Source organism: Streptopelia decaocto, assembly GCF_964273445.1.
Source record: "Streptopelia decaocto genome assembly, chromosome: 8".
NCBI lineage: Eukaryota > Metazoa > Chordata > Aves > Columbiformes > Columbidae > Streptopelia > Streptopelia decaocto.
In genome coordinates, this window is record NC_138662.1 from 19,288,519 (window position 1) to 19,301,395 (window position 12,877).

The 12,877-nt window shown below is 55.9% G+C and overlaps 1 protein-coding gene across 2 annotated transcripts in view; it reads right to left on the reverse strand.

The window, feature by feature from the left end:
• PLXNA1 (plexin A1) overlaps positions 1-12,877 on the reverse strand; it is a 116,004-nt gene that overhangs the window by 41,608 nt on the left and 61,519 nt on the right. For both annotated transcript variants that reach the window (XM_082060075.1, XM_082060076.1), the window contains exons 9-10: positions 8,083-8,197; positions 2,733-2,933 (exon numbers count right to left, since the gene is read on the reverse strand). In XM_082060075.1, the coding sequence (XP_081916201.1) occupies positions 2,733-2,933; positions 8,083-8,197 (316 nt within the window). The remainder of the gene's footprint in view (positions 1-2,732; positions 2,934-8,082; positions 8,198-12,877) is intronic.

A 12,877-nucleotide genomic window follows, 5' to 3' on the forward strand; every position in this document is an offset into this window, starting at 1 on the left:
CCCCCACTATATGCAAGCTACTTCGCCCGGATTCCTCCTGCTCAAAATTCGGCAGGGCATAAGTGAGAACCAGAGACACTGAGAAGACATCAGAGCAACACCCGGGCCCCACCGCAGCACAAAAATACCCAGAAAATGTAAATCTACCAGGTCTGCCTTCCCAGCATCTGCGCCTGGGGTTGGGCATCACAGCCTCAGCATCTGCATTGGGTACCACCCATGTGCCCACCCCGCCAGCCCAGCTCTGCACCCACATGGCTTTGGCACAAGGATAAGCTGCTCACGGACAAACATCCCAACTGTTGGACAAACATTCTGACTCGAGCTTGGCCAGAGGGCAGCGACCTCCAGAGCCGCAGCCAAAATTGGGGGCGGGGGGTGGATCAGCGAGGACAGAGTCAAAAGGGAGCCAAGGAGGTGACACAGCTGCTCCTCGCCACACGGGGCTTGGGTTAAAAGGGAAGGGAAATAATTGAGGCGTGAGGTTTAATTTAAAGTGCTGAGATGACAAACTCAGTGCTCATGGAAAGGAGATCAGGGGTTCTTCCTATTTTTACATTTAAAGGGAAAGAGCAGCTCTGGGGCTATTTCACATTAAGAGGAACATTCTGGGGAGAAAAAGCCAAATCCTTGCCAGCGAGAAACACCTGTAGCCATGTTGCCAAAGCCAGCACTAAATCAAATGAAGTCCAGTTGTTACAAGCAGCATTGTAGATTCGGGACTGTGGTACAACAGCAAAACCATTAATTTTTTGCAGCAGTCAGAAGCACGAGCCACATCGAGGGATGGCAGATAAGAAAGAATGGCCCAAGGTAGACACACTTGGGAAATGTAAATGTTGGGCGTTACCAGCACACATGAAGACAGGTGACCATTCCTCCACCCACCACCGCAAGCAGCAAGCCTGGAAATGTCTGACTCCAGAAGCTTTAAAGCAACCGATTAACAGAAAGAAAAAGTTTACCAGCAAAGAATTTCATAATTAGGCTTTTCTTTTTGCTTCTTTACAAAGCATGTGGGAAAACCTTTAGGATTGCTTTCCTTCTGAACAGCAAAAAGAAACCAAAGTGAGGAAAAAGGGTTTTTCTGCTTCTGTTTTTTTGTCCTGGGATGCGTAGGGAACACTAGGCCTGGTCTCCCTTGAGTTTGCTGAAGATCTATTGGGTGTCTCGAATAATGTTTATAGCCGACACTCAAACCTTAATGCTGAATATTTAACCAAGATGTCCTTTCTTCAAAGCACTAACAAGCCACTGGAGTTTGACAAGCACTAAAACTAAATAAAAGACGAAGAGTTTTAAGCGCCTTGACTTATTATCCCTTCCATTTACCCGTGATTCAGGAAAACATCCCTAATTCCGCAGAGTAATTAACCTCTTGTTTAGATCCCACTGAACTCCTGCATAGTGTGCTGAAATGCCTTCCCGAGGAGAGGACATCCATCCCTCTGTCCCTGCTGGGGAGGGATGGCATCCTTGCCCTATTTCTCCACTCACCATTGTCCTCCACACCAAGCAAGACCCAAAATCCTAACCCAAAAAACGAATCGCGATGGCAGAACCATGTGGGTCACCGGTGGGGGACGGCACACGAGCCTGAAGTGCGATCAGCCAGCCAGATGGACTGCAAAAAAAGACACGGAGGAGACAAGCGTCGCGGAAGTGTGAATCTGAATCCCCACACCATAAAGCAGCCTGGCTAAATGCCCTCAACCGTTAAAGCAGGCGAGCAGACCCTGAAAGCACGACAGCTTTTTACAAGCCAAAACTCTCTTCTTCCATCTGCAAAGCCACCCTGTGCCTGAAAGCCACGTCTCCTGCCTGAGACCACGGCCCCACGGAGCTGCTGCCGCCCGCTCCTGCACCCACACGGCCCAAAACACCTCCCACGCGATCTACAGCCAATTTGCTTTGCTTTCCCGGCATCCCTGGCAATTTTCAGGTCAAACATCCACCACTGTCAGCCCAGGAGAAGACATCGGTCACCTCGGCTCTGTGTGTGGACCGTACAGCGGGCAGACGCACCTCGAGCTGTCCCATCTGTCCGGAGAGGAGCTGCAGAGGCCGCGCAGCCCGTGACACTGGTGCTGACACCGGCGAGTCAACCACTTCCCTGGGCAGCCTGTTCCAATGCCTGACAACCCTTTCCGCGAAGAAATTGTTCCTAATATCCAATCTAATGCATCAGCAAGGCCGGGATGGAGGGCAGGCAGGGGGATGAGGCAGCTGTGGGTGGGAGCTGGGGACACAGAGGGGCTGCAGGGGACGGTGGGGACATGCTGGCAGGCACGGCTGCACAGGGGAGTGTGTGCAGGGGGACATGGAGAAGGTGTCAGCTCCATCCTGCTTGTGAAGGGGGGTGTCCTAGTTCGGTGTCAGGGGGAAGCAAGAGCAGGCGAGGGGAGGGGGAGACAAGGCTCCGACACGTCCGGGCCAGCTGGCTCCAGACCAAGCAACTTTCTTCAGCTTTCCAAAGCCAATTTCCTTGGAAGCGCTCCTAAAGCCTGGCGGCTCCCCTTGGGGGCTCTGGCGTTGATCCTATCTGGAACAACCCCAAGCATCTGGGGGGAGCAACGGAGAGTCCACCCCACACCCCACAAGCACCAGAAACCCCCATTACTTGCCCACAAGAGAGCAAACCCGGCCACGCAATGAGCCGGGATGGTCCTGGCACAGGGCAGAAATGAGCAGCTCGCTAACGAAGCCCGCGGCGAGGCTCACCGCGCACTCACCGAGGTGTTCTGGCACTGGATGCTGGTGCTGTTGAAGCGCAGGGCGGTGACGCGGGTGGTGCCGCCGGGGATGTGGAAGATGCACTCGTAGTTGCGCTGGCCCGACTGCGGCTGCGGCAGGTTCTTGGCCGTCAGGGTGATGGGCTTCACCACACCGACGGGGATGTAGATCTGGGTGGAGGGCAGGATCTGGGGACAGTCCTGTAAGGGGAACAAGGGGCAATCGATGAGCAGGGAACACCATGCAGTCTTCCCCAGCACCCCCATGGTCCCCCACTTGGTTGACTGGCTGCAACAACACCACCCTGAGCACATGCTTGAGTAAATCCTTATGAGCAGCCAACCCCAAACCTATGACCAAAGCCCTCGAGACAGAAAAGGAGAGCACTGAGGAATCCAGTGGCATCGCTGTGGGGTGTTTTCAACAGCTCGGGTTGATCCAGGTGGGAGATGGGGAGAAGATTCAGCTGTGGGACTCACAATCTGGCACTGAAACAGCAGCAAATGTTTGGGCATAAATGAGATGGGCTTTAATGTCATCATTGCAGTCAGCAGGTTTCAGAGTTAACGCCCACTGGGCTGTGCGTTATCAGGCTACCCTCTCAGCCCTCTTTACAGCCTCCATCCCCCTTCCTTCACAAGTGGACAGAAAAGCCTTTTCTCCCTTTGACACTGCAACATGCTTCCCGCAGCGTGGCAGAGAATCTGATCTGCAGCGAATTTTGCTGCTGCTGCTGCTTCTAGCAGTGAATCAGTGTCACCCCAACCAGCCTGGCTGCAGGCTGCCCAGAAGCCAGAGCCTCTGGCCAGGGGATGCTGGTGCATCCAAGGTGGGGAGGAAGGCAAAAGCGAGGGGCTCAGCACCCCCACACGCTCCATGGGGAAGGAGCCATCGACTTTTAATAGCCACAGGCTCCCAGCCGCTCTGGGGAAGCCAGTGAGCCTTGTGTGCAAAGCACAGGGGAGCACGAGGGAGCAAAAATAAATGAGCTCAGGCAGCAAAACAGCTCCGCGTCCCCTGGTGGGTGCCACTTTGGCAACAACAGCCTGATGCAATCCCACACCGGCTTTGCCGAACCGGGAGGAGGTCTCGCACCTACGACAGAGAGTCCTGGAAGTGTCGGCTTGAAATAACGTCAAGGGGGAATAAAGTGTGCCGAAATGAGCTGCTCCAAAACCAGAAACGGCAGCAGCTGCCCTGCTGCTCTCACAGGGCTGCCGACGGCCACGGCGCGGTGGCAGCTCTCGCCCCAAGGCCACCAGTAGCCCCGCGTGACCAATGCTGGCCAGCTGCCTCCTGCCGCCCCGCAGCGAACCGGGCTGGACCCTGCACAGCACTGGGCTTTATCTCAGTTGGTAGGATTAATCCAGCTTTCAAATGATGCAGAGAAATGAAAAAGAAATCACTTCATTTAGCAAATATTGACAGAAAATGCTAACTTGTTTTACTCTTTAAGCTTCCCGTTCTTCACAAGCCTGCATTCCCCAGGCACATGCCTTCCCCACGGGGCACACAGGCACTTGGTGAGGATCAGGTCCCAGCTCGCTCCCCAACACCTCCACCTCCTTATTTTCCTTAATTATCGCTGCTGACCCAGTGGGGCGGTGGGTAAGTCCTTGCCACCCCAGCTGGGCTCACCACGGACACTCAGGGAGCGCGGGGGGGACACGTGTTCCGCGCAGGCAGCTCGTTTTGCTGACTCGCCATTTGAGCCGATTCCCCCCGTGCAACGTCACATGCTCCGCATCTGCCGGCAGAAGTGTCTCATCCAGCAAAAATGTCAGTCTGCGCCCAAACAGGATGCACCTGGTGCTGGTGGGCGCCCGGGGTGCCCGGAGGGGTGGGGGCACTGGGACAACTCATTTCCCCTACGAGCAATTCCAACCCGCTGACAAAACTCGCCCCAGCATTGCCCATCCCTCGGGAACGCTCTGCACAGTCTCCAGAGCTTCCCGTCCTGCCAAGAACAGCCCCCCCAGCAGAGCCCCGGCTCCCAGGAGCAGAGAGCTACAAAGGGATAGGACAAGCAGAAAAGCAAGACCTTGACACATACATTCCCAAACATCGCACAACTCTGATTTTCTCCATTAAAACCCTTTTTTTAGTTCGATGAGAACATAATGAGGGTGTCCAGGTTTGCTTGGAGAAGTAAGAGCTTTAGAGTCACAGAATCACAGGATGGTTGGGGTTGAAGGGACCTCTGCAGATCATCCAGTCCAGCCCACCTGCTAACACAGGGTCACCAGAGCAGATCACACAGGGTCACGTCCAGGTGGGTTTGAATGTCTCCAGAGAAGGAGACTCCACACCTGCTCTGGGCAGCCTGGGCCAGGCTTTGGCACCTCAAAGTAAAGAAGTTTCTCCTCAAGTTTAGACAGAACCTCCTGTGCTTCAGTCTGTCCCTGTTGCTGCTCACCCTGACATTGGGCACCACTGAACAGAGTCTGGTCCATCCTCTTGACACCCACCCTTGAGATATTTATCAGCATTTATAAGATCCCCGCTCAGCTTCTCTTCTCCAGCTGAACAGCCCCAGCTCTCTCAGTCTCTCCTCATAAGAAAGATGCTCCAGACCCCTTCATCATCTTTGTAGCTCACTATTGGACTCTCCCCTTTCCTAGCCCTGTACCAAGCCACAGAGGAGAGTGATATCCAGAGCTAAGGCTTCAAAGCCATCGCAGGCAGCGGGCAGGGACATCCTTCCTGCTGCTGCCGTTCCCAGGCACATTTATGTGAATGGTGCCCACACCCCATTCCTTCCTTTCCACCCTCCGAAATCCAGGTGAACAGCCCTGGCATGCCCAGGACAGAGTGCTGTGGGTCACTCTTTGTGTTTGCCTACAAAACAGCCACCTTTCCACCCAGGAAACTGTGATGAACCACCCATGGGAAGCAGCAGAGACAGAGTTCAGTGCTACTGTTAACCCATCCCTGCCTCCCCTGACCAGTGCCCACCATGCTCCAGCCAACACAGACCAAATCCTGTTCAAAATAACCCTCCCAGTTAGACATCTTCCCACAGAGAGGATGGGGCTGTACATCTACCATTACCATTACCATCTCCTCATCCCCGGAGACACCCCAGGCCAGGCTGGACAAGGCTCTGAGCAACCAGAGCTGGGTCAAGATGTCCCTGCTCATGGCAGGGGTGGCACTGGATAAGCTTTGAAGGTCCTTCCAACCCAAACTATTCCATGAACTTGTCCAGTGGAGCCACAGGCCTGCACTGAGTCCCCCCACCCACCACCCCACGCTGCTGGGGACCAGGATGGCCGGGGATGGGGATGGGATGTCTCATCCCAGCGTGGACACGCAGCCCACAGCAGCAGCTGCTCTGGGGGTGTCTCGCCATGCCCGCCAGGAACTGCTGAGGCCACAGCAATGTGCAAACAGGCTGAGCCAGGAGCTCCAAACCTCAAACCAGGCACCACTCCAGGTCCCAGGGTGGCCAAAAGCTCTGCTGGGGGACAGCCTGCCCGTGCGTGGGGGTGACACGAGCTCCCAAGCAGCTGCACACATCCCAAAAACAACATCCCTGGGGGGTACAGCCAGATGCTTTTGGGTTCACGTGGCAGGGGACTGGGAAGAGCCCAGCAGCCTCCCCGTGCCCTCAGCGAGGGGAATGGACAGACAAGAGCCATTGGGCTCCAGCGGTCTGGACATCATGTGTGGCGTTCGCAGAAGCAATGCCAGGTCTGGTGGGAAGCGTGACCTCCAGAGCAGGCTGCGGGGACGCCTGGGACAGGCCAGTCCCTCACCGGATTTCTTCAGGGCACAGGCTGGGAGAAAACAGCTTTTTCTGATCTTCTCACATTCCTGAATCCCCCACTTGTGCTGCTGCGTTGGACTCATTCTGGCCCAGGACAGACAGGAACAAGCACCCATGAGCACAGTGGAAAAGCCCAAATGTTACCCCACAGACACAGCATCTCCCCTGGGAGAGGCAGCAGGCCCAGGTGCTCCGGCTTTGCACAGGGGTGTGGGGGGTCAAGCCAAGGGAGCAGAGAAGCCGTGCAGGGCTCAGCCCCAGCAGGGGGGAAGATGCTCCTCCATCCATCCCATCCCTGGCATAAAAACAAGGATGCTGCTGGTGGCTGGACAATGGTTGAATAATGGCCCAGTTCACCCATTCTCTCCCATGAGAGAGCTCTTCAAGTGATGAGAGAGACAGAGGGAGAGGAAGGGGAAAAAAAACATAATTGTGGCATCACAGCTGCAGAGGGATTCATCTGACTCCACATATGCTCCCAGCCCAGTATGGAAGCAGGGGGACATGGTGAGGACAACACCCCTGATCTAGAAAGGCATCCACAAGCCCAGAGGTTCTCACTGAGGACAAGGGCAGACCTCATAAGACATGAATTACAAGGGATGGAGATTCATTCAGCGGCGCTGCTGCTCCCGAGTGGGGAGATGCAGAGGCAGGCTGCAGAGACATCTCGGTTGCTTGCCTTCACACATGGTCTGTGAAGCAGAGACAAGACTTTCTTGTTCACCTCTGCTCTTGGGGACCAGTCCTGGCCTGGGAGGCTGCTCGGACACGAGCTCTGCCAGAGCTCAGAGACTGAATTTTTATCTGAGATGAGCTGGGCAAACGTTTTCTCCAGGACAACATCCATCTGAGCTGGTCCCGTGAGAACAGCTTACAGCTTTGCTCCCAGCACCAGCCATCAGGCAGCAGGACCTTTCCACCTGCACAGGCAACTGGACATCCAGGTAAGTTCAACTAGAGCCCCCTTGCAGGACAGGGACAGAGGAGAAACCCTCCCAAAACTTTCCCTTCAGGGCCCAAATCAGCATTTACTGTAGAGCCAGCAGTTCCTGGCCAGACCTCCAGACCCAACCCAAGCAGCCAGCACAGGCTGGGGACGCCGGGACCTCCTGCCAGTGACAGGTTTCCTCGGTGGGTGTCACAGATGCTGCACAGGATGAACCCCCGCAAAAGAACATGTTTCTTAGCAAAGCATTTGAGCCGAAGAAGGCGTGAGGTGCAGCAAAACAGTTTGTTTTACCGATTTCAACCTTCCCCTCTCTGAAAACAAGTTGTTCTGCAATGACACTTCAAGCTTGCTCCCTTCAGAAACATCAAAGGGAAAAGCTTTAGCATCTCTGCCTTTATTTTTCCTTTCATTCAGCCTAAAGTGCACTTGGCTATGCCTGACTTCCCAAGCAGCCTCTCCCCATCAGCACACAGTCCCAGCAGCACCTGCCAGGCAGCCCCAGCATGCTGGTAAGGTGTTGGGAAAGGTTTCCAAAGCGGGCTTCCCTCTTCTAAACCCTTCCCTGTAGCACAAGAGGACCACGACAGGACCAGGACAGGAGAAGGGAGCTGGCTCAGCATCACCTTACCTCAGAGAGCTTGACGCGTCCCTCCAGGAAGGAGCAGTCGGCGGCGTTGTGCGTGCAGATGTGGCGGTACTTGCACCAGTGGCAGGGGAAGGAGCCGTTGACACAGGACAGGCAGCTGCGGGGAGAGAGAAGTGGCCGCGTTAGGGCAACGGTGAGGCCGGGTCCAGGGGAGCACTTCTGGGGATGCTCCAGCAGAACAGAATCCATCGATGACCCCGTATCTCTGGGTGGGAAGGACCCCCCATGCATGGGGTGAGGGCTGTGTGCTGGCAGGCTGGGAGGGGAGGTTCTGGAGAAGCTCCAGGGAGACCTTATTGCACCCTTCAGTGCTTAAAAGGGGCCGATAAGAAAGATGGGGACAGGCTTTTAGCAGGGCCTGTTGCAATAGGACAAGGGGTGCAGGTTTTAAACTAAAGGAGGGAGATTCAGGCTGGACATGAGGAAGAAATTGTTGGCCCTGAGGGTGGTGAGAGCCTGGCCCAGGTTGGCCAGAGAGGTGGTGGATGAACCATCCCTGGAGACATCCCAGGCCAGGCTGGACGGGGCTCTGAGCAACCTGAGCTGGTGAAGATGTCCCTGCTCATGGCAGGGGGGGCACTGGGGGAGCCGGGAACACAAACTATTCTATGATTCTATGATTCAATGCCTGCACAACCCAGACTCTCGGGCTCTGCCCATGGCAGGGCGAGGGGGAACGGCCTTTCCAGCAGGGCGGGTTTTGTGCCGCAGCAGCCACATTCCCTCCTCCGCTTGGCAAACTGACCCCGCTCCTGCGCGGGGGCCGAGCTCCAGACTTTGGGAGCTTTATTTGGGTTTGCTGAAAGGCAATTTTAGCAAGAGGCGGCAGAACAAGGGCTCTGCACCACGGGGGAACCGTGGAGAAAGGGCCAGATTAATGCAGGCTCATTGAGAGGAAAATTATAACTGGCAAAAGGTTGGGTCAGATTAACATTTCGGGACTGTAGCGCCTTTCAGCCGCTCACAATAGGTTGTGTGTGACCCCCTCCCTTGGCCCCCCTCATCCTCAGCCCTTCGTGGCCGCGCGTGCGTGTGCTCCCCCCCATCCCTCCATCCTCTCCCAGCCTCTTCTTCGGGTTCTTTGTGCGGTGGGATCACGCGTGTCCCCCTCTCCCCTCCTGGGGGATACATTCTGCACCCAGGAGCCCCACGCTCTGCTCTGCACCCCTCTTACCAAAAAAAAACCCCAGCTCCAGGGAAATGTTACCTCTTCTCGCATAGGAGGGGACATACAGAGTCCCTTCCTCGTGCAACCATCCGCACGAGTGGTACCCCAACAGCCTTGCTAACCCCCCCAAAAGCACACCCCGCTCCCAGCATCAAGAGGCACCCCTGTTTGCAAGCACAGGGGATCTGTGGAGCCCCACAGACAGCGCATGGAAGGGGCTGAGCCCTCCCTGTCACACTGTCCTGGGACAGCAGCGAGGTCCCATGCTGGTGCAGTGAACCTTCACTGAGCAGGTCTGCACCAGGCTGGTCCGAGGAGGACACGAAAGAGCTGCTGAGGCATAAGCTCAAAGGCAAGAAAAATAATCAGCCTGGCTTAAAAAAAAAACCCAGCAGCACTGTTTTTCTCCCTAGAAGGCTCATACCTGCTCTCACATATCTGAGCATGAACAGGATCAGGCCCAAAGCAATTATATTTAAATAAAGGCAAGATCTTCCCCTGAACACGGCTATGGCAGGAGGCAGGCAGCCCAGCCCAGCCTGACCCCGCTCCTAAATCACAGCTGCCTCGCTGCCTCTACCCCCCAGGAAACGACAGGGCAAACAGAGCATCATCATCATGCAAGGCGACAGAAAGAAAACCTTCCTGGAGAGGGAGATCCTCGGGTGGCAGAGCCTGGCATGCCAAATTCCGTGCCCTCCAGCAGACTTGTCACTTTGGAGGTGTGGGGACAAGGAGCCGCAGTGGCAGGCAGGGAGGGTGCAGGCAGGGAGGGTGCAGGCAGGGAGGGTGCAAACACACACTCAGAGCTTCCCAGGACCCCCACTGCCCGCCCTGGGGTTCCACACACCGTTACATACACAGCAAGAGCTTCCCAAACCCATGTGCACACACTAAGGAAATATTTAATTAAGCTGCTTGCAAAGAGGGCTGGAAGTCATTTCCATGTTTCGCTCACATTTTCACTTCCAAATGAACAGCCCTTTTAGCTTTACCCACAAATATGCTAATTGAGATGCTCCTTATGCAAATCTATGCAATTTTATTTCAGCTGCAGAGATTCGACTTAAAAGCAGAGCCGTAGCCTCCTATCTCTGGTTGCTTTGATGGAGGGAGGTGCAGAGGGTGAGGGGGAGAGGGGGACACAAAAAAAGCGAAAGGAGGGTTCCTGCCCTCCCGATAAGGGCTCCGGCAGGCAAATCCAAGATGTGGAAGGAAAAGTAAAAGCATGGGTTAACCCTCATGGAAGTAGAGCAACCACAGAGAGATCACTTAAAAGAGGATCTGGTACAAGCAGTCGCAATACACACCGGAGCATAAACCACCAACCTCCCACAAAACTGGCCCTCCGCAAAGGAGAGATTCTCCAGCCATCAGGTCTTTCAGTGTCTACAAAAAGACTCCCCAGTTCCCTCTCCACCACCTTGTGAAGTACCTCAAACCAGCAGGGTGAAGCATCCAGTGCAGTCCTGGACATCCCGGTCCCTGGAGCTGCAGCTCTTCAAGGCCAAAGCCAAATCTTGGCTATTTCAGGACCCTTCTCACCTGAGAATCTCCTTTGCCATCTAACTACTGCAATTCCCAGCTGGTCTCTTGGTCTCCACTTGCCAAAGGACCTAAAGCATCTCAGGTTATCCTCCACATACACCCCGAGGTGCAGGGATCCCCCCTCCTACTCCAGCCCTCCCAGCTGCTTTGAACTGAACCGAGCCGTTTCTAAAGCCTCATCCACAGCGATGGTTTTCACACTCTCCCTTCTGCCGAGGTTCTCCATCTGCCGTAAGGACATCAAATGCTGCCGTACGAGCACTTCCCCATCGCACATCTTGCTCCATCACATCTCCACTGCATTTCGAGCCTGCCTGGGTCAGCATCCCCGAGCTGGCCAAAGACTGTAAAGCAGCGAGCAAGTCAGCACCTGGACGCCGAGAACACAGTGAAACCCCATTTCCAGCCTCAGCATGTCCGTTTGACCCCCCGACCCCCTGCAAGGCTGCCCAAAACCCAGGGCAGGAGCCGAGGCAGGGCTCCCCGTCCGGGGCCGTATCCCCGGTGTGTCCGTGTGTCGCTGCTGTCTGTTCCCGGCACAGCAGCAGGTTGCTCGGCAGCGTGATGCCATCTGTGCCGTCTCTCTCCTTCCCACGGTCAGGCACTCTTCCCTCATCACTTCTTGCCTAAAGAGGCTTTCATCACTCCTGATAATTAGAAAGAGGTTCTCCTTCATGTGTTGAAATCCCACCCCCCCTTCCCCAAAGCGTGCCGGGGGTGCAAGAAGCCCAACCAGGCAGAAAACCGATGCCTGGGGTGCAGTGCAGACATGGACCCACAGCTTGGTCCCCATCTGTCTCCTTCCCAGCCCTGCCAGGGGCCAGGTGGAGCTGAAACCCAGGCTGGGTAAAGGAAAGGGGGTCAGACCCACCAGTGGTGCCCCTGTTTGCCTCCTCATGGATGAGGAGCCGCACCAGCCTCAGCGCTGCATTTCAGGATCGCTCTGCGCAAAGTGTTGCATCCCAAAACAAGCCCAGGCTCACTACCAGCCCCCAACATCCCCCAGAAAGAGCAGGCAGCCCTGCAGGCAGCTCTGCCCACCTCCGAGTGACCCAGGGGCAAAGCCAGAGTCCCCCCCGCAGCCTCCCCGCTTGCCCCCAACTCGCTACACAGCTGGGTCAAGCCTGTCCAACGCTGCTCCTCTCCGCTTCCCAAACCGATCCCAAACCTGCTGAGGCCATGGAGGGAAACGCCTGAGCTGGCTGCAGGAAAGCAGCGGTGCAGAGAGGGCGGCGGGAGGGTCACCTCGGAGCTGGGCACATCTCCAGGGTGGGTGCAGGGCCACGAGCATCACTGCAGGATGAGCCCAGAGGTGAGGGTGGTTTTGGGGACTGGCTCCTTGCTGGATGCATGGGCAGCTCTGGCTACAACAGTGAAGTCACAGCTGTCTCCACACCTGATCCCAAGCTAAACTGCAGCTGATGGGAAGCACAGGAAGGCAGCAGCGCTGGATCTGGACTCCTCGCTCCCTCTCCCCTCTCGCAGTCCCAGCCCCAGGGGCACCACATGCCCCAAGGGACCCAGAGCTCCCCCAGAGCAGGGAAAGCAGAAAATAAAATGAGTATCCACAGGGGTGTGATAAGCTTGAGCAGAAAATATCAGAGAGACAGGAGCACTGCACACATGTGCACACACACATTCACACACTGGGGCTACTTCCATGGAGCAGCCGCGTTCCTGGAAGAAGGACACAGAGCGAAGGGCAGGAAGGAGGGACGGGGACAAGTTCAATGGCACCCGGAGCAGAGGAGGTTCACTGAGAAGGGAAATGATAAACATAGTGCTGATGGAAACAGCATCCGTGCACGCACAGCGCGGCCCACCTGCGAGCCCCCCGGCTGCTCCTCAGACTCCTCTTGGCAGGAGGATCCATCCCCTGCAAATCCCCAGCTCCGGCACAGCCTGCATCTGGAGCAGCAGCTGTCGGGGATGAGGCGCTGAACTGTGGTGCTTTGGGCTTTATATCCATCTCTGCCCCAGGGATGGGGTGGGAAAATGCTGAACAGCAGCAGGAAGAGGCAGCCAGTGCCCCCCCCAGCCCCTTCCCAATCAAAGCCAGGA